At 35.9% G+C, this 22,388-nt stretch overlaps 2 protein-coding genes and 1 pseudogene across 3 annotated transcripts; 1 reads left to right on the top strand and 2 right to left on the bottom strand.

The window, feature by feature from the left end:
• Positions 1–294: 294 nt before the first annotated feature.
• Positions 295–13,984, bottom strand: LOC145614924 (uncharacterized). Of its 2 annotated transcripts, none has more exons than XM_081669999.1 (17): positions 13,502–13,984; positions 13,101–13,158; positions 10,951–11,123; positions 10,535–10,702; positions 10,130–10,423; positions 9,926–10,014; positions 9,069–9,153; positions 8,673–8,873; positions 7,980–8,039; positions 6,695–6,774; positions 6,305–6,612; positions 6,074–6,165; positions 5,853–5,982; positions 2,828–5,091; positions 2,441–2,730; positions 789–956; positions 295–671 (listed from the first exon to the last, which is right to left on the bottom strand). In XM_081669999.1, exons 1-17 carry the CDS (start codon positions 13,889–13,891, stop codon positions 542–544), a joined length of 4,980 nt encoding a protein of 1,659 aa, XP_081526125.1. In that variant the 5' UTR covers positions 13,892–13,984; the 3' UTR covers positions 295–541. The 2 variants fall into 2 exon arrangements, with proteins under 2 accessions (XP_081526125.1, XP_081526126.1); XM_081670000.1 differs by having other exon boundaries at positions 9,926–9,978.
• A 2,538-nt stretch (positions 13,985–16,522) lies between these two features.
• LOC145614623 (lysM domain-containing GPI-anchored protein 1-like) lies at positions 16,523–20,301 on the top strand. Its single transcript, XM_081669687.1, has 5 exons — positions 16,523–17,510; positions 18,517–18,634; positions 18,744–18,905; positions 18,989–19,020; positions 19,830–20,301. The coding sequence occupies exons 1-5, from the start codon at positions 16,829–16,831 to the stop codon at positions 20,123–20,125; spliced, it is 1,290 nt and encodes a 429-aa protein (XP_081525813.1). The 5' UTR covers positions 16,523–16,828; the 3' UTR covers positions 20,126–20,301.
• Positions 20,302–20,493: 192 nt separating this feature from the next.
• LOC145613609 (aspartic proteinase nepenthesin-1 pseudogene) lies at positions 20,494–21,819 on the bottom strand (annotated as a pseudogene).
• Between the last annotated feature and the right edge of the window lie 569 nt (positions 21,820–22,388).

The raw sequence follows: 22,388 nt of genomic DNA, 5'->3' as shown, positions 1-22,388 counted from the left end.
TCTCTACTGCAATTATATTTCTAGACTGTATTATGTATTTATGTTACAGGGCTACAGACTGCTTTTGCATAGTTGGAGTATGAGTGTATGGCAGTATTCTATCACTAGGTTTTCGAAATAATTTGAAACACAGGTCTTATTTTTGTGAAAAAGATAAAATTTGCCAATTTGATGGGTAAAATGTACAGTAGTACACTGTAAATTGTTTGTTAGCTTATAATTTTTTTATTTTTATTTTTTTAAAGGGTAAGAAGTCGAATCATTAGTAAGCTCTCTTCACGATATACCCAGAAAGATTGCCATAGAGTAACTTCAATTGTATCAGCTTGAAACTGATGGTGAGAAGTTACCTTTGAATTTAAAGAGCTAATTTTATCATAAATACTGTAGCATTTACAACAAATCCTGCTCGTCGAACTTTATGGAGACAAGAATGAAGGATCAACATAAGCTATCTTATCTATCTACAACTCTACAAGACTACAACAACCATCTTGTCAAAATTATAACTATCTGCTTAATTACAAATAATGGATGTATTCTACCTATAAGTTTCAGGTGTTGATTTGGATGAATCTCTTCGATAAAAATCGTACTCGTTCAGCTTTAAGATATCGTCCTGCGACAAGTCTAGACCGCCGCAGCTTAAATAATTCTTGGCAACACGTACTCTGCAATGCACAATTCTTAGTTTAATAGTAATTACGAGTACATGTTTTCAGAAATGAAATTGTTTCTATTTGATAATACCAGTAACAAGGTCAATTGAACAACCACCAGTAACTTACCTCCTTCGCTTTGTCTTTTCAGCAGCTTCAGCCAATCGGGAAGCCTCTGATCTCGAAATGTGAGTCAGCGAAGATAGATAATCATGGAGTACAGTTCCTCTTACTGTCAAGTAAGATCTCAAAGGAACTACTGACTGAACAATATTCTGTAGGCACATCTCCCTTTCTCTGCAATAGGTCACAGCACGTTAAAGATACATAAAAGAATTTCGTAGAATCACAAGACATAGAAGAAACCACAAATATTACAAGAACTGGAAACCAATAGGGCTTGATAAATTAACGAAAGAACGTATACACGAAAATTAAACCGGACAATAAAATTTGAAATCTTTAAATTTAATGAAGTAGAACACCAACATCCCATTTATTCAATGAAAGTTTATTATAATTTATTTTCCACGGTTATTCAACAAAACATCTCAACCCCCCCCCCCCCCCCCCCACACACACACACACACACAAAAAAAAAATAAAAAATAAAAAAATAAAAAAAAACCGAAGAAAGTTGTCCAGAAAAATATTAGCAATCCTATTGCACTGCCCTAAGGCCCCGTTTGATTTGATGTAAAATATTTCAACGAAAGTTTAGTTTTCATGGAAAATATATTTTCAAGGAAAACCACCCTTGCAGAAAATGCAGATAGTTTTCCTTTGTTTGGTTCTTACAAGAAAAGGTAAAGAGAAATTAAAAATAGGAGTGAAATTGTGGGGATGGATGAGAAGAAAGTAAAAAGGAGATAAGAAGAGAGGAAAATGTGGCTTCCTTTGCTTTGGGAAGGAAAATGTTTTCCATTAATATGGATGCAATTTTCACAACTGGGAAAATTATTTTATACGCTCACAAACCAAACAGAAAATGAGAAAAAAATGGAAAATCATTATCCATGAAACATTATACAACAAACCAAATGGAGCCTAAAAGTCATGCCATACCAAAGCCTTCTAAATTTGGTGCATCAACAGGCAATCTATATAAAGTAGCCTTAGTTACCAATGAAATTAAAAGAATGGCTGCATCATTCAATGACGATCATCATGCTAACACCTCCAAGTTCATGTTTTGGTTCAGCTAGAATAAATCTTGACTTGGGTCTGATCCTCTTGCTGTTGATCCTAATCCACATCCTCCTCCACGGGAGAGAGAGAGTGTGTGTAACTTCCCCCGTAGTAACCCCAAATAAGACAGTGCTTTTAAAATTATAAAGGTATTCCTAAATGCAAATTTAAGATATGGTTTGTCTTCACTTCAGGGAAAAAAAAAAAAAAGAAAAGAAAATCCCCATTTAATTACTGCCAGGAGGGTGCACATTTGATTTTATTTATTTATTTATAATTTATAATTCATGACTAAACAGACGAAAATGCAAACTAGAATTACAGTAACCTGTTAACTTATTAGGTGGCAACAGCATTGAGATGAACAGGATACAACTCTATGCGGGGATTAAAAAAAATGTTTAAATTAGGCAATAGCTACATTTCACAACACACAAAACACACCAAATTTCAGCTCATGAGTGGGAATGTACAGCTAAAAGTAACAAGCTCCTAGTTCTAACACAAGGAACATTATGGAATTGGTTTAAATCAATTATAACTATGCAATGCATTTATCACAGTCAAGCACATTACTAAGTTCATGTTCAGACCTTGTGGATGAAATATCAACTGTTGTTGCCGCCTGCTTTATGCTCGTGTCAACCAATGGAATTTGCCTCTTATTTAGACTTAGTAACTTTCCTAACGCCATTGAATCGCTTGTTGATATAAGCATCTCCCAACCTAGATGCAGATTGTTGGCAAGGCCCAGCTTTGGTTGTAAAGCATCAATATCTTTAGCATACAAAAAATAGCCAAATTGTGCAATTGAATACGCCATCTGAATTTGCTGATCATGCAAACCAAAGGAGAAATCTTCCTCACTAAGACTTGATGAATCCTGCAACCACAAACAAATTATCATAGATGAGAAAAATGAGCATAAAATAGAATAGTGAGAATAAACAGTAAAGCTAAAAAACATCTGAGTTGCTTACATTGAGTAAAAATTCATAGTCATGAAGTAAAAGATCACCCTCTGAAATTAAATTGCTCATTCTATAACCCAACTCCACAAGTTGAAGAGCATTTTTATGTTCTGTGACACAATATTGCCCCAAATCTGTCTGCCGGAGTTCATTCCACCTTTCCTGCACAGTATTTTTTACTTTTAATGCAGAAATCCTAGATTTCTTACAGAAATCCATGCGACTACACTCATCCATCACCTGACATCCAGAGGTGCTGGGCTCATGATGTTCATTTTCACTATGAGTATCTCCCATCTCTTCATCCCTTGCATTCACATTTAAGTCAATACCACAGAATCTATAGTCAGAAGCTTGACGTCCAATAACAGATGGGTCAGCATCGTCAATTGCAATTGGCGAGACAATTTCCATCATATCTGTTCCTGATGGACACTCTGTTCCATCATTAACTTCAGTCTCTGGAACAAATGTTGACTCTGGTACATAGGACATGTCAAATGACTGACACTGATCTTTAAAATGATTAAAATTTGTAGCATTTGAATATTGGCGACGGTGCTCCTCTGCTTTCGCCTCATTAAAATTTAGCGTTTGTCCATCTAACGGGTTTGGAGGATTAACTACAGCAGGAAAGCTTGTGAAGTCAACCACATTCTTCTTATCAGGTAATAGATGTTGAGCACTTTTTGCTTTTTCCTCGTCTCTATATATTTTTTCAGTCATTAGTTTCAGAGAATCATCTATTTGCAGACAGCTAGCATGCTTTACAGTGGGAACTTGTGGATGTTGCTGTTGGATTTTCAACTCCTTTCCTATTCCACAGAACTGGTTACTTAATTGCAACAAGGGAACATCCACAGCTACACAACTATTGTCACTTCTATCACCTGTCTCTGGATGTTGGTGCTGAATTTCCTTCTCTTTAGCTTCTACGAAATGAAATAGTTGTTCATTTGAAGGGTTCAAAGAGTCGCCCAGTGCTGTATAGCGGAAAGGATTGGCACCTGCTATTTCTGGATGTTGATGCTCACTGTTTTGAGTTTTTTCCAGATTCAGATGGTCAAATGATGGATTGAAAGAGACATCAGCTATTACCGGACCATCAAGATTCACAGTTCCCATTTCAAGATGCCAATGCTGAGGTTCAGCCATGCTAGCCTTCTCTATGCACTGCATGAGTTGGCCAGTGGACTGATTCCTTGCGCTATCTATTGTACCACTGATGGGATCAGCATGTGTTGGAGGTGTAAACAGGCATCTCTTTATTGGGTTTTCCCCCTCTTTGCACTGTCGTACCTGGTCGCTCAACGAGTTCAAACACAGATTGCTGGCGTTTCCTGTCTCTATCTTCACACCATTTGCATCTCCAAAATGAAAGAGTTGATGTGCTGACTGATTATTAGAGCTACCAGTGACTGAAAACATTTCATAATCCACTACAGGAAATTGGTGCATGTTGGTATCTAAGTTTCTATCTTGAGTATGAACAAGCAGGTCATTCAACAGGCTCAGAGAGTCATTGTTTTCCCCATTACTACTGCAGTTTGCATGGACAAATTCCAGATGCTGATCCTTTTCCTCTGCAGAGTGTACCAAAAGGCCAGTTGATTGCTTACATGAATTACCCACAGCAAAGAAGTTGAAGTCGTTAGCATGTTCCATTTCTGGTGACCGGTGTCTGGCTAATTCTACTTCTTTTGCTCCAGACTGAAGTAACTGTCCACCAAAATTATTTGAAAGTCCCTCTAAAGCCGGATGAAGGACAGAAAACTGAGAATTCTGAGATAATGTATCATTACCATCACCAGGCAAACTGTCTGAAACAGCAGGATATTCATTATTACAGATCTCATCTTCAGATTCAGACAGCACGGTGTCAGATTTTCTGCGGACATTGCGGCGAGTAAATGCTACTGGAGAGCCTGAAGAATTGAAGAACTCACTAGTATTGCTTCCTTCTATTATATCATTATCTACATGTACAAAGCAATCCCCGCTTAAAATTGCTTCTTTCTTTGCTTCAATGCTTGCTGATTCACTTATATCAAGATCCAATTGATCCTGTATACTGATATCACCCGACTCTTCTTCCTCAATCAGTCCTAACAAGCTATGATTCTCTTCCATTTTGCAAAAGGATTTGGCAACTTCTGCTTCAACAAACTCAGATAATGAAGAAGGTAATGCCCAAGGAATCAGTTTAGGCAATATACGGTGGCCAGCTTCAAGATTGAACATCAGAGGACTGAATATACTTTGCATATTTCCATCTGGAGCATTAAGAAGACCAATCTGATAAAAAAATCTTTTGGAAATAATATGTAATTCTTATACAGATAAAAACAAATACTTTACAAATACTTGCAAGCAGCATGTACATACTTTTCATCAAGTCTATATTCTGATATATATGTACATGCAATTCATAATATATGTACCTAGCGATAACATCTTAAAGGATTTCAGACAATATGTTGAACTAAATGAGCAATATATATACCTACATTTCAAATATGATACTAGTCTTTTATCTGAGCTCTGAATATTGCTATAATAATGCCTTCTGTTTTTTAGGGTTAAATTAACATGTTTAGAATTTACATCTTTATATGTATTTCAAAATTTAAGCAAATAAGTTGATAAAAAAACAAACCTAAATTTAAGATATTTAGTTAAACAACCTTCTTTTTTCTTCTTTTTCTGTTAAAGATGCATATTGTTTTGCATGGTATTCAAATATTTCTGCTTAGTGTCCCTTCCATTAAAGCTCTCTCTCTAACTAACTAGCTTATTACCCATGCCAATAGATCATAACGCAACTACCTAAATTGAGTATCCCTCTAATATCAATTCATATCATACATGCTTCCAATCTAATGTCTAGCTTTCTCCTGGAATATGCCCTATGTACCTCTATATCATGCCTTCGTTAAAAGGTATTGCTGTTTGGAGGGGAGTGAGTGGTGGGGAGAGGATGTGTAATAAGCAAAGTATTCTCCCTAGACAATATTACACTCTGAATCTATCTCACCTTTAATGCAGTCTTTACTCTGGCACCAGAATTGAAGATTCATCAAAGTCTTCCGAATGTCCCCTCCGCAAAATTTGATGCATCTTTCAATAAGGTTAGGTTGTATGTTGGCCTTTTCAGCAGAAGAAACCTGCAGAACAAGACAGCAATGAGATATTTGATGAGTGAACGGAGAAATTTCCAAACAGGAAACAAGTCAGAGGATGTTATTAAGGTCAAACCAGAAATATATGGTCCGCCAACTCCTTTAGTGATGGCATTGTAAAACAAACTTCTTCTCTATCCAAACTGTCTGGCAGCAGCGGGCATTCATCTGAAAATTATAACTGTGAATAACTTCACAACCGAATAAATTGGAACATATCAGAAATATTTATCATGTTTATTAGCTAGTGGAGCAAATATAATGTCATTGATATACTTGTAAGAAAATATTCATAGTAATCCCTTACTATTACTGGTCAATATCATAGGCCGCTTCCCTATATCAGCCAGTTGTTGTATGGTAGAAATGAAGCCACGATCATCGCATAAAGTTACATCCACATCTTCAAAAAGTATCAATGATTTGATGTCACCTTTGTCACAAGAAAGTTTACCATTACTGTGGTATTGACTTTCATTATTACCCACATAATCTTCCTCTTCTGAGAGAGATATTACTTCAACTACACCGTTGTTCACATACTGTTCTGCTGCTCCATTTGTTTTTACAGGTGAAGTCTTTAAGTTGAGCTTACCCTTAGGACTTTCCTGGACCCTAAGCAATACAAAAGGTCAATTTCAGAAGATTGTGGGTTATCTTAAGAATGATTTTGAGACAATGGACATCAAAGGCAAACCGTTTGAGAAAATGCGATCCTACAGCCTCGCCAAATTTTTGCTTTAGAAGAGCTCCATTCCTCCAATCTGATGCATTAACCTTGAAAAAGATGAAACAGTATAAATAAGCAGCATTAAAAATGAGTAAGTGTTGTTTAGGTAGAATAGTCCATGATAACTTCTGCCATTGGCAAGATCTACAGAAGTCCATAAAAGAGATTATTTTACTTCCATGTCCCAAAAAGTCACAATACACTGGGAGAAGAAAACCCACAATAGATATGGAAAAGCACAGGGCCTTCCGCAACTTAACAATACGCTACCTTGAAATTATGTGTGATGAACCAGTGTTTACTGCTTACTTTTTAGTGCAAATAACAGTAAAATTATAGAGAAAGATTGATACTTTGAATAATGTAGATAATCTGATTTTTGTAAGTTGCAAGAAATAATAAAGATGGAAGCTTTAAGATTGATTGATAGTGGTGGAAGGGTTACAAAAGATAATTTAATAGCTTAAGGCTATCAATCTTCGTTAGTGAGTTTAGCTCACAACTCTCCAATAATGGCTTTAGGCCATAACTCTCCAAAAGGTTCTCACCAAATTTCTGCCTACCTTTTTCCTTCCCTTCCCTCTCTATTTATACCAAGGACTATTAGCCCTAATAATCTAATATTACTAAAATACCTATACTACCCCTCCAAGCTAGTCTATTACATTATGCAGAAGCATTATCAGGCTCTTCTTTAGGCAACAAGATAAAAGTTTCCAGGTAAGACAGCAAAGGGTAGTTAAAGACCTTTTAGCCAACTATTTACATTCAACAATTACTAGAGATGTTTCAGTAGAGCTTTTTTGGTTTAATTCCAACCAACAATCTAAAGTCCATCTTGAAAAGTACTAGAAGACACCGCATGCTACCACCATTTATGCAGCAAAGTATTGCTTAGAGGTATAAAAAAAATGAGACTACATTTACAAAAAAAATAATTTAAGCAGGCAGGTCAAGGTCACAGTCAGATCACTATCCAAAGAAATAGCAAAGGTTGGGCCAATAATTAAGTTACTAACAATATAATGAGACCAAAGAGGCTAAACTGAAAACTCAATGCAGCAAGTATCTGCAGAACAATCAGCAAAATTGAACTATTTTACTTCTAAAAAAAATTGTCCCCTCAAATATCCAAAACAAAGTAAGGAAACACACTAGACAATATGAAGCTCATTTGACTTCAAACTGACACTAGAGCTGATTTTTTAGCCTCTAGCAACAAATACGGGGTTTCAACAGAATAACAACATACCTCAATGACTTGGAAGCCTTGCTCTTTTGCACAAGCGTAAATGGCCGCCGATTTTCCACTCTGCATGCCAAGACAAAGAGCTTAGCAAAATCAAAGGAAACAAAACATCCAGAAAGAGAAGGAACAGGTTAACCTGACATAGTGATACATGATATGATTTATATCAGCAAAAATACCAAAGGATCAAGCTTTACTATTTTGTAAGGGATTGTGGGGAGTACTGAAACTGCTGCAGGTTTAATTTATCATGTAATGCTTTAATGGCAATTTTGTGGTGTCTTTGGTTAGAACAGAATGCACGAATTTCTTCATGAATTGTAATAAAGAGTTTTTTTTGTGGGCTAGAATTACTTATTCAGCATCTTTGTGGGCTAAGGTAGTGGGAATTTTTGACAGTTATTGGACCAGGGTAAATTTGTAATATAAATTTGGTGTTCTGACTTCTAAGCACAACTAGCACTCTGTTTGAAAGTTTTCTTGATGTAAAAAAAAAAAAAAAAAAACAAAACAAAACAAAACAAAACAAAAAAATAATAATAATAAATCTTTATAATTGATCTGTATGAAGTTTTCCAAAAAAAAACAAAACTGAACATGAGGACAAATATTAGAATAGACCATACAATGATTATGATTTAATTATGTACTTCCCACACTGTTAGAACATAAACAGCATTGTGAACGAGAACATACCCCAACAGGCCCAGTCACCAAAAGAACGTTTTTCAAGCCAGATGCCTCTAAATTTTCAGCATCTGAATCACTATCATATTCACCATCTTGGATCAAGCACTTGTCAGCAGAGTAAGAACTTTTGCTGAAACGAAAATCCATTTCATGCCAACGATGAAGCCAGTCATTTATAAATTTCACAGCTTCACTGTTACCACAAACCTGCCAAAGTAATGGGAGAAGATATATAAATAAATAAATAAATAAATAAAATAAAATAAAAATTACATTTAAATGATTATTCCCTCACCCACCGGTCCCTCAAAAAAAAAAAAAAAAAAATTAAGTGAAACAAATACGAAGTATGTAAAAGAAACAAAAGTTGTTCTGTATCAAGATAAAGTTTAAAGGCCAGACCTCCAATCCCTTTTCTGGATGATATTTGTTTGCCCACATGCTATTCTCCGGATAATTATCACGATTGAGATAATCTGCCATATTTCTGCAAGTCAGCCACGTCAGTTAGGTTTGGTTAAAACCAACATATCCTTAACATAGCTTTAAGAGACAAAATAGGAACTTCTAAGCATAAAATTTGCCCAAAAAGTCAAAAGGCAGCAACATGTTATATAGGATCACATTTTGTTGGTCCAGAGCAACATGTAAACTGTTAAAAGCAATTGAGACAATACCAGAGGACAATAGCAGCAAAAGGTGTAGGCTTCTTTATTGATGTAATAACTACATAGACATCATGGAGACAAACCAACACAAGTATCTTATGGACAACCAAGAAATGGACACCCAGATAATAGTATATAAGGAAATTGTACCGTGAACATCCCTTCCACCACATATTTTTTTTTTTTTATTATTGTCTCCTTTACTGTTTCTGCTTCTAGGTACTGCTGCTATACTGTTTCACTATTTTTTTCTACTCTAGGGCTTTCCTTGAATCAAAATACTTATAAATATGGGCCTCCACGAAATAACTTATAAACTCTCTACAGGCTATGTCAAGCCTTCCTTCAGTACATGGATGTCAGTATGTCACCCCTTGGTGACTTACTAAGATAGTCCTTTAAAATTTGATACAATCTCCACAGAGAAAGAGTATATCTTACAGGTACTGGAAGAGACTAATAGAAATGGAGAGCCGAGGACCAGAATGGTACATACAGATATATGATATAATGACACATCTATGTACATTGTAATTAAATACAAAAACTTGATACATCCACTGAAATTTAAAAGCAAGAGTGCATGACCACCTTTCCTGTGGAACATCCTTTTGCTGTTCAAAATGTGCGCTGACCTGGCCAACCTTATCAAAGATACAAGATTTACTTTCTTCAGAATTCTAAAAAAAGTAGCACTTAGTCAGAGCAGCAGGTAAAATGCAAACCAAACAAAGATTTTATTTGACTTAAATTAATCTTGAGACATAACCTCGTGTATAACAAATATGTGCTTACCTTTTCTAAGTTCTTCAACGGGTCACATGGTGTCACGTCTTCATCGATGACTATAGGAGAGGTAAACGTAAACATTACAGAAGAGTCTTCATCAGTACTACAGAAATGGGCCAAAGAAACATCCTTATGAAGCAGTGAAGTTTTGGAAGAATTTGAAGCTCTCTGAATATTATCAAAATTTAGGGAACCAAGAATGCCTTCGATGCAAGATCTTTTCCTTTCTTGATTACAAGAGGTGCTGAAGATCCCCTCATCAAAGGTCCAATTGCTCCAATCAATAGAATCTAAATCATCCTGTTAAATCAAACGTGAGAAAGAAAATAGATTGTCTTCAACTCAACTGGAGATAGAAAGCATTAAATTGAGAGAGAAGGGAGACAAAGCCTACTAGAACAGTTTATCTACCTTAACGTTATCAAAAACATGAATAGGACCAATCTCAACATTTCTCTCCTTCCTTTTACCAAAGCACCCATTATTCTCCACTTCAATAGTCTCCAAATCTTTCTTTCCTGCCTTCCATGAGGAGAAAAATGGGTGTATCTGCTTGCCAGCAAAAATCCGTGAATTCTCCTGATCAGATGTGATAGAGTTAGCCACATAGGAAATTACATATTAAGAGATCAACTCGTTAAAGTCTGAATTTTCACTATACAATTTGTTAGAAGAAAAAACTAAGACTGAAAGAGAGAGCTATACAGCAAATTAGAGCTGAGCTAAGTCTTCATCACTTAAACAAAACATAAGCAATCAACATAATCACTTGACATTAAAAGTCATATTGCAAGAAAGAACTGAGAAGGATGATGCTAGAAGCAAACCTCGGCAGTCTTTTTAGCCTCCAGCCACAGATCAGGAACAGGCTGTGGAGATTGCAGGGTAGCTATTGGATGAGTTGATAGCTTTGATGTGGATGTCGCCTTATTTCCATTAGCTCTTCCATTTCTTGTTGAAGCACGTTGCTTTGTTTTTAGTTGATGAGGGCTTGCATCATCTTCAAGAATGAATATCAGATTAAAATATGTTCCCCCAAGATATGGGTAAAGCATTTTATGACGCCAAAAGTATAAGCACCCCCAGACAAAATTCCTAACTAGCTTTTTATATACTGATAATCAAATATAAGAGGTAAGCAGAGAAATAAAATTTAACGCTGATCTACTAGTGAAAAAAAATTAAAACAAAAATAATAAAAAACAAAAATTTAGTCATAGAAAAGGTACATGTGAATTGGAGAGCTTTCCCTCCATTCATAATGTCTATGTTATTTCTTGTGCACATGACACAGTAAAAATTGGTGCTTTATCATGTTTCTAACAACAAAATTGTTTAATACTGTAACTGCAGTCCATTGAGACAGGCAGATCAGTCGTTGCTCACAACCAGCTGAATATAAAAATGGGTCCAAAATTCAGCTTGTTTGATTTCCTACAAAATATCATTCCTTGTGGACAATTAGCTCTTCACATATTCAACGGTATCTGATTTGGTTTGAAAATTAAAGTGCTGAAGTCCAACAACACTCCCATACATACACACACCCCAAAAACTCTAGCTGAAAATTCTGGCCGATCCTCTAGATTGCAAAAAAAAAAAAAAAAAAGTCACCTCTGACTTGTTTTTTCAGAGTTAGGTTTTACTATCCTATTCTACTTTCAAAAACATACTCACTTTTATTTAAGTGATTCAACTTGTGAGCAAATTTTAAATAGATCTTGGTAAGTCAGGCAACTTTTTGAGCCAGATGGAGTAGCAAGAAAGTTAAGATAATATTATATGCAAATTATCTCTACTCAAAAGTCAATGAGGGGAGAGTGCAACAGTCTGTTGTGTGAGATTTAGTTCATAGACCACGATAGGGGAGGAATTTAGGTTTTGAAGCATGGTGCTATCTGAGTGGGTAAGCAGCTAAAGATGTTTCCTTTGGTACCTGACTCTAAGTCACAAGGGAGACCAAGTAAAGCTTTATCTTCCGCAAAATTGCCGCAAGGTTTAAGGTGGCACTAAGTTTGCTATCTAACGCCATGGAGGTTTACCTTAGAGATATTTTTATCATTTGATCTTCTAGCCAAGTCTGAGTTCAGTTATGTGACTAATGAACGGTTATGGAGGATTCTTGGACAAGAAAGCATCCATTGTTTCCCCTTGACTTTATCATATATCCATCTTACACTATGCTTCCATTTCACAGCTTATAGTTTGCGAGGCTTATTAGCTAGTCTTAAAGTGTACAACATGATGTTGTCTTTCTATAAGATTTTTCCTGGATTTTTATGCTTTAATAATGCTAATCAAATAATCTGGAACGTCCATTTTTCAGCCCATTCACTTTGTATATATTTCTTTGGGGCATAGAGCACTTTTACAAAATACCAAATCATAATATATTCCTGCTTCCAATTGCATTTGGAGAGCAAAAGCCCCTATGATTTTTACCACCTTTATGAGTTTATGTAGGCTGCAGTTTGAATACGCTCCTAATATCTAAGGTGCAAAGGCCAACTAGAGCCTTGTTTCCTAATTTGCACTTAATACTATAAAGGTGCAAAATGTGATACTCATTTCTTGAGAAATACAACAATCCAGATATGATACGTTTTCACGCTCTACCTACACTTAAGGTATAGACAGTTAGATATATAAGATAATTTTGGTCTTTTCGTCCCACTTTGATGGGCAAATGCAGGTGCTGCTTTCACAAATAATAAATCACAGGGTAGTGCCAAGGTTGATGCGTAATGACGTTTTGGAATCATGTAGTGATTGTTGCCTCTTTAACATAAACTGTTATAGAAACTCATGGTCATATACATATACGTCATGTCATAAACCTACTCCTACCATCCCTAAAACCAGAGACACAAACTCCAGGTAACATCAATTTGTTTAACATTAATATACAGGATAATTTGTTGGATCCACGAAAACCTCAACACAGACACCGACAAGAGAAGATTAATAAAAGACTCACCTGGAGATTCCGTATCATCAAGATCTACAACAGAAGCATCTTTTCCATTGACACCCGCCTGCTTTTCAACAACAACGCATGTAGATTAACAAGAACATCTTTGTAGTACAACAAAGCAGCTAATATAAGACAAAATACAACTACGAGCACATTCCCCATTGAATGAGTTTATCCAAAGTTCTAAACAATACTCAACCAATTTCAACCATACTCAACTAAATCATAATCATAGCTTACTTTTAGCATACCACATTCATACTCGTTCAATAAAAATATCGAAAAAATAAATCAAACATTTAAAAAACCACAAAATCAAGCTCAAATTAAACACCTTTCCCACAATTCAATCAAACAATTAAAGCATAAAAACCCAAACCCACATCAAATTAAACAATCACTACCTTCTTAGACACCCGTTTCGATGGCGTAGAATTCCCTTTTTTATTCCGTCCTCTCTTTCCCTTCCCTCCTTGACTCCCACACACTTCCTCCTCGTCATCATCGTCGGCAATCACCTCAACCTTAGCATCATTCACCTTCTTAGACCCCCGTTTCTGAGGCGTAGTACTTCCCTTAGGTCTACCCCTTTTTCTCTTTCCTCCTTGACTGCCACCAACTTCCGCCGCATCACCGTCGTCGGCGGCAATCTCCTCGACTTTGGCGTCGTGCGGTTTGAGAGGAAACAGCGTTGTTTGTACAAATTTCCGACGAACGAGCTTCGGATCCGGTGATTGGAGATCGACGACATTGGAAATTGGGGGTTGATCGGTTTGATCAGGTGGATTATCCATGGAATTGATGAGCTAGGGTTTGTGGAAAATTAGGGCTTTTCAATCGAATTTAGGGGTTTTTTAAGCGGGAGTACACTAGAGTTTCACATGTGATAGGAGAGAGAAAGAGTGAAGGAGGGAATGAAAGATTTATTCCCGCGCAATTTGGATGAGCTTGTTGGATTCCTAAATTACTAATTAGGATGGTTTTTTATTTTATTTTTTATTACTTTTAAAAAGACATGATAATATTGGTGAAAAGGGTTAAATAATAAATACATGCTTAAAGCTCTTTTTCTAGCTTATGTAGCTAAATTCTGATCTTTAATGACCAGTGTTTTAAGAACATAACACTAACAAACATAAGAACTTAAACAAATATAAAATACACTAATAGATGTGAACTTAAAACAAGTATAAAATACACTAACAGACATAAGAACTTGAACAAAATACAAACATTACTTCTTGCGATGATGGTAGGAGAAAGATCAATAGTGGGATGACTGTATGCTCCATTGGTGTATACTTCTTGGACGATATAAGGACCATCACATGACATCATTATGTCGCTTCATACCAGCACGATACATACCTCCAGTCCTCCACCAACACAAATTTATCTTTAAACTTACTCTTATGTTTGGAAGATGATTTTGACATGGATTTTCGGCTTAAAAGGTTGGAGGAGTCCCTTTCTTACAAGACAAAATTTCCTCTCCTGTATTGTCCAACAAAGGAAATTATATTGTCTCTTTCATTACTGAATTGGCTAGTCGTGCCCTTTAGGGTATTATCCTTGGACTCAATTATCCTTATAGTACTGCCTTCGTTTTTCCCTTCAATTATCTATTTTTGAACTATATGTGTAAGGATGCCTCTACCTTAGAGATTTTTTTTTTGCTTCCAGACTCAATGCTTCACTCGATGCAATCTCAAAAGGGCTTTTGTTTATTGATGAATTTTAGACTACTACTTCCCTTAGTTCTCGAGGGGGATAGAGGGAATGCTCTATTGAGATTTCTTCAGATATTGTCATGTTGAGACTTATTTGACTCGTCTCATAAAGTTGATTATTAATATTCGATTGTTACTCTCTATACTATTCCACTTCATACTAAAGTTATTTATAGTCAACGTAATGTATTGGCAAACGTGTATTGTCAAAATGGAAAGAACTTTTAGGTACAATAGGAGTATAATACCAGTATTAAACCATATAATGATACTATTTAAAATGATATTTTGCACATGGGCTAAGAGTCAATTGACATTGAGATAAAAAAAATAAAATAAAAAGAAAGAAATAAAAGGTGAGTTAACCAAATGTAAACTTATAGATTATTATTATTATTCAATTGTTGTAATTTATAATTATTGATAATTAAAGATAATACCGATCAAAGTTTTGCATCAATATGTGTTTCATGTCACTATGAGATGCTAAAAAAACATAGGGAGTATATCGCAAGTTAAATAAAAGTTGAAACCCGGAACTGGGTATGTGTTTGCACTTCAATTCATCATTTAGAACAAATTTTTAGTACCCATGACAAGGGTTTTGCACTAAGCATCATAAAGGTTTGTAATTGCTTTCATTAATTACTTTTAAATCTAAATATAAAATATCAACTAAATTAAAGTTGTTATGACCTATGAGAATGAAGTTAGCAAGCTAGATATGTTACCACGGAGTGTATTACAACTTTACAAGCAAAGTTTATTCAAGAACACAAGTCTTAATTTTATTTCTCACAACAACACTTCACCAATTACGTATTGGCTATATTTAAATAATGAAATCCATTTTTCCTTGTAAAAAACAAAAAACAAATTAAGATGTGATTATTACAAAACGAAATAAATATATTGTTTTCCTCAAAAACTCAATTATAAAAAAAGTGTTTTCAAATAAAATGATACAGACTACAAAGTACGTAAACCTTCTGCCCCTGAATAACTAAGAATAACTAACACATTTAAATTTTACACATATATCAATGCACTAATTTGACCTTATTATAGCCAAAGTTAATATAATATTTATAAATTATGAAAAATGTTCAACATAACAGTTATTTTAAGACAAAAAGAGTATCCCGTAAAAAAAATAAATAAAACGAAGGAGTAACAAGTATACGGAGTACAAAACTACAGTACTCCCTCCGTCCCTAAATTATATTCCTCCTTTTTATTTTTGGTATTCCAAAATTACATTCCTCCTTTCTATTTTTGGTAAAGTTTTTTTTAGTAAATCAACTTTCTTTTTCTGTTTTATATTTAATGCTCATCCTTACCTAATCTCACTCATAATCCTTGTGCCAAATTACAATGATTATGATTGGCTAAATTTTTTTTAATTAGGAGCATGTGGTTGGTCATTTTTTTTTGTAAAGAATTGACGACTTGTCATGAGTAATAATTAATCTATCTTTGTACTTCCCATTGCATTATCTAATTATTGTTATTTGTCTTATTCTTCCCTTCTTAATTCTCGTGTAAATTTCGAAAGAGGAATGTAATTTAGGGATGGAGGGAGTACAATTTACCGAGGGAGTAACAAAGTACTTCTGGAATCATGGCAAAATTGAAAATAGTCTTGTCACAACTCACAAAAAAAGCTCGAAAATCAAGACCCCCACACCTCTGTCTTGCACAACTTTTGTCCACTTCTTCCTTACTTTTACAACTTTAACAGTCTTCTCCATTTCTCCTCCCTCTTCTTCCGCCTCCATTCTCTCTCTTCAAACCCAGTTTTTCCCAAACCCCTTTCAAATTTCCAACCGTTTACATCTTCCTCAAAAACCCCAGATTTTTTTTTGTTTTTTTGTTCTTATTACCCAGAAAATCCTCTTAACTTAAGCAAACACCCAACAAAAAAAAACCAAACTTTTCTTCCATTTTTCTTGTTTCTGGGTTTTTCTCACTCATTTTAGACCCAAAAAAAGCAACCTAAAGATGCTAAACTCAAAACCCACTTCAAATTCACTGTTTAGCTCAAAACCAACCATTTTCATACTCACAATCTTGTCAATTTTATCACTAGTAAGCTCAAAATCAACCATTGAACCCTGTTCAAACTCAGACTCATGCAATGCTATGCTTGGTTACACTTTATACACTGACCTTAAGGTTTCTGAGGTAGCTGCCCTCTTTGGAATCGACCCAATTGCTCTACTAACAGCAAATTCAATCGACATTTCGTACCCGGATGTCGAAAACCATATATTACCATCCCAGTTATTCCTCAGAATCCCCATTAGCTGTTCTTGTGTTGATGGTATTAGGAAATCAGTGTCTACCCATTACAAAACCCGGCCTTCGGATTCGCTTTCCTCGATTGCAGACTCGATTTATGGGGGTTTAGTGTCTGCAGATCAGCTTAGGGAAGCTAATTCAATTACTGATACTGCTGTTCTTGATGTTGGACAGAATTTGGTTGTGCCTTTGCCTTGTACTTGTTTTAATAATACTGATAACTCTTTGCCTGCTATCTATTTGTCATATGTTGTTCAGCCTGCTGATACATTGCCTGGTATCGCGGCGAGGTATAGGAATACTATTACTGATTTGATGAATGTTAATGCTATGGGAAGTACTGCTATTTTTCCTGGGGATATACTTTCAGTGCCACTGTCTGGTGAGAACACTGTCCTATTTTTCTTCTTCTTGTTTATATTGTTGGTAATTTGGTAAATGATGTATGTAACCCATTATAAGAAGTTAAATGACAAGGTAGTTTAGAACTGCTAATAACTGAATAGCGCGTGATTTTGTCATCAATTGAATACATCCCTGTTCGTTCTGTTTTAAGATGTACCATGTGCCCATGTTCATTGTTTAGCTTGCAAAATTGATTGAGCTTTTTAGTTATGGGAGTTTCCTGCATTGTGCTACTACATTGGTTGTCATGACTCATGAAGACTTTGTGCTTTATGTGTAAGATGCTAAATTAACTGAAAGGCAGACTCCTGTATGTTGCTATTAAAGTTTTAAATCTTTTAATTTAACTAGGTCTTTAGTTGTATGATTTTCTAGGAGCAATCTAGTAAATAAAATGTGTTATTCTAATGCTATGTACTGTAGTAAGGCTATATTGAAGATTAGAATTGTAGTATACCTTTATTATTCCATACTACCTTTGTCTGAAAACTACGAGCTTTTTGAACAAGGTAGTATTACTTTTTTTTTTTTGGCATACATTAAGGAATTATCTAAGAATTTAGTTAGTTAATTTTATCAAAATTACAATGTTAAATTGTTAACGCAAAACGATCGATTATAGTGTGCTCTGTGTGTGTGTGTGTGTGTGTTGTAAAATTTGAGTATTCAAACAAGCAATGAGGTTCACTTTGTTGAAGTGTGTGTGTTGTATGATTGATGATTGAGTGCCTAATATTCAAACAAGCAATTGAAGTGTGTGTGTTGTATGATTGATGGTTGAGTGCCTAATATTCAAACAAGCAATGAGGTTCACTTTGTTGGAGTGTGTGTGTAATTGCGATTATATATGACAATTGAGTGCCTACATATTGTCAAAATTAAAGAGTATTCAAAGAAGCAATGAGGTGTTGAGGTTCACTTTGTTGGAATCCTCTCTCAATATCTGTGATGGATAAGTTTCTAATTTTGTCATTGCCTTGCAGCATGTGCATCAAATTTTCCAACAACTGCTTCTGATTATGGCCTGATTGTTCCAAATGGAAGTTATGCAATCTCTGCAAGTCACTGTGTACAGTGCAGTTGTGGCCCAGGGAGCCGCAAGTAAGTAACTTTTACAATTCAAGATGATTTTCACCTTTTTAATTTATTTGGAGGTATTGGTTTGCTTATTTGCTTGGTTGATTAATCATGGTTGTGGTTATGTTTACAGTTTGTATTGCATGCCAGCTACATTGGCGGTATCTTGCTCAAGCATGCAATGCCGTGGTAGCAACCTTATGCTTGGGAATTCTACTATTCAACAAACCAGTGCTGGTTGCAATGTTACTGCTTGTAATTACGATGGTTTTTCAAATGGCACAATTCTGACTACGTATGTCCATCTATAAGCTGCCATCTTTCTTGGTATTTATGGTTGAGAGTTCTCTGGCTGAAATTTCCATTGATGTTTTGCAGGTTGTCCACATCTCTTCAACCTCGTTGCCCAGGTAAAACCTAGAAGTAATGTATTACCCACATGAGGAATGCTTATTAAAGGATGATCGAGTCTTTTTATTTTATTTTATTTTTCCCCGCTGCTAGTATGTAGTGCATGAGTCGTTTTTCTGTTAGGATTTGGGTCTCTGAGTCATATTCTACACAAGTATGGTATTACTAGGAATTCAGAATGAGACACTGCAACATCAGACCTCATGATCCTGTAAAAAGGATTTGGTGTGTTGGATACTTCAATTGTCTAGATTTACTTCAGAGGTTCCGTAGATCTACTTCTACAAGAAATTGAAATTCTCAAGGAAGAACCAAAGTTTATTAAAGCCATCAGTGGGGTTCAAATGAAAGGTAGCACCTTCTAATCACGAGGAATCCAGCTAGTACCATCTCAATTAGAGATGATGGGGTTGTTGATACCAGATTACCAGTTCATCTATGCCATGCGTTAATTTTTTCCCATTTACTAAAAGACGAGGCCATTATCAAATAATCTTAATAATTTTTGCATGGAAAATTTGAACACTTTATATGCAGCCGTGTTTCTACTTAAAAGGATCATTATGCTTGTTGTCTTGTTTTTTTTAACATTGAAATTAAACAAGATCTGCAGGACCATAGTCCGTAGCTTGTTATTTCTCTTTTTTGTTGTTGATTCCAATCTTGTGGCATCGATAACTCTAGTTTCCTCTTAATATTTGTTGACACCATTCTATGTAATATAGCATCATTGCATATTTTCATCACTGCTAAGCTGTCTGTTTACAACATAATGACTTTGGTCTATTTGAATCTCGAAATGGTTCAGGGCCTCAGCAGTTTCCTGCAGTCTTTCCACCTCCTACTACAGCTACTCGGGATTCCATATACGCTCCGGCATCAGCACCGGCACCATCACCCTCACATGCTCGGGGAGCCAGGGTGCCTGGTTCCACAGGCGCAGCTTTACCACCTCTAGGCTCATTTCCAGGCAGTGGACCTGCTGCAAGCACTGCTGGGATTGCTACCTCAGATTGCTCGTTGGTGAAACCATTTGCTGCCTCCCAAGTCACAATTGTTTTAAGTGTGCTCCTTGTGTGCCTGGGGGCTCTTCAGGGCTTCTGATATTCTACCACTTTGAACTTGTTTGTTGTATCTATGTGACCTAATTTTAACACTTGCTAATTTTTGGATGCTTGATGAGAATTTTTTTGTATCGGTAGAGCATTTGGTTAACTCATCATGTAATTCGATATTTGTTCAATGACTAATGAGTTTCTACTATCGGCAATTTCACCTTTCTTGATAATGTCTTGAAATTTGAATCAGAAGCCGGACATTGCGTTATGTTATTTCTTGTTCATTTAGTTTTACCTGTGATAATTTTTGCATTGTTCTTATCAGTGAAACGAATTAATCCTTCAAGTACACTGTTTCAGCTTTCATGAGTTTTGCTCTAAATTTAGGATCCTTTCATTTGTATATTAACACATCTATCCATATGCACATTGAGATGGAAAGAAGGATACTGTCTGCTTCTCCAGGTCATGAAGAATTACAAAGTTCTGCTGCAGCTGGCTTCCAAACAACGATACACCATTACTCGGCATGATTGTCAGGCACACCATCCTCGGGCCGCTGGCATCAGTCAAGTAGTTATCTTTAGGCAGCTCCAACACCACATCCTTAAAGTGGAACTTTAGTTTGGGGAAATGGTGGCTCAAAGCATTTCTATCAGCAGGTGTACGAAAGCACAGATCCAGGTCTGTATCTGAGGAGAAAACAACAGGCAGCCTTGTGCGCTTCACAAACTCTTGCTTCAGCACCCGGTACGCTTCTTGCACCAAGTAAGTCAATGTGGTTCCAGTGTCGAGAATCATCCCACCAGTCCCATCTTTCTTCAACTCGAATGTGGATTTCATTATCGGAAGAAGAGTATCATCAACAGATATTCCTTCTAGAGATACATAGTACCTAGATGGTAATACTGGGTTTTCGAGAATTGGAGTACCCTGGGAGTTACTAGTGTTACAGCCCTCATCAGCCAGAGACCCGAAAGAAAGGGTACCCTTATTGTTTTCTCCTAACACAGGCAAGCAATATGAGAACTTTTTCACCTTAAGCTGTGAGACAAGGGACAGAGGGCCACGTCCTAGACCGATAATGCCTGCCACAGTGTCTAGACCGGACCCTCCATTGTTGTTTCCGCAGCCAAATCCTATGTTCGGTATAGACACATTGTGTGTTGAGTCACCTAGGATGAAAGTATCCGTTGCTAGGTACCCTTGTGTGAAAGACATATCCCCATATAAGGTCCTATATCTACACAAATTACTCGTGCATTTTTTCGTTTTAGAGGCACATAAAGGGTTGGAACAAGGAAGAGGAGAGAAAGAGGATGAAGCATTAGGGTCAAAAACAGGGGTGGCTTGATGGTAACAAGCCATACAAGGCGTGCATTGTGTCCACACAAGATCACTACCGGTGTCCATGATGGCAGGAAACTGTCTAGGAGGAGTACCGAGAGACATGTTCATAATAAACTCGCCATCAGCTTGAAGAACTAATGACTTGAAACTAGGAGATGGTGCAGGGTTCGCGGCTAGTGTGCTAAACCTTTCAAATTTGATGGTGCTTTGAGATGTTTTCAAGTCAGGAAATTTTAACATGGAATTAATACGTGCAATATCAACTCGAAAACTCAGTTGAGGAGAAGAGGTGACTGTAAATGAAGTGGATAATGTCAATACTAATGGAATGAAATTGAAGATCATAAGAATAATTGGTGAAGAGAACTGTAGTAGAGGTGGGTTGAACATTTTGAAAAGCACAAACTTTTAAATAAATCGAATGTACAATAAATATTGTACATCCGTTATAAAGTTACCCCTAAAATAAGCAAAAGTTACCCTAATATGGATAAATGTTACCCTAACATAAATAAATGTTACAAAGTATTTATACTTTATTGATAAAAGTTACCCAAAAAATTGTAAAAGTGACCCTAAATTTGATAAAAAGTGACCCCCGATGTACAGTAAATTACTGTACACCGGATGTATACAAAAGTTATTGATTGAAAAGATGTCCACCAATGAAATTGAGATGATGCAAATGCAAATAAGGATCCATTTACATATATTTTTTTGGTTATTATTGTTGAGCGTTACCTAAGAATAGTACGGAGTATGAAGTACGAAATAATCTTAATATGATCGTGTTTATATTTTGTGAGTCAAAATTTAAAGTAACTTATTACTGCTAGTGGAACAACCGAATAACAAGTTTAAAATAGATTGATGAGCAACTTAGCACTATGACAGTATGACGTTATATAAATGCCGTTGACGGCTTGCACTTGCACCTAATTTCCCACTAGTACTTATTT

The sequence above is a fragment of the Chenopodium album genome, chromosome 25, assembly GCF_948465745.1.
Source record: "Chenopodium album chromosome 25, dcCheAlbu1.1, whole genome shotgun sequence".
In the NCBI taxonomy this organism is placed as follows: domain Eukaryota; kingdom Viridiplantae; phylum Streptophyta; class Magnoliopsida; order Caryophyllales; family Amaranthaceae; genus Chenopodium; species Chenopodium album.
This window is presented reverse-complemented; position numbering and strand designations above follow the sequence as displayed.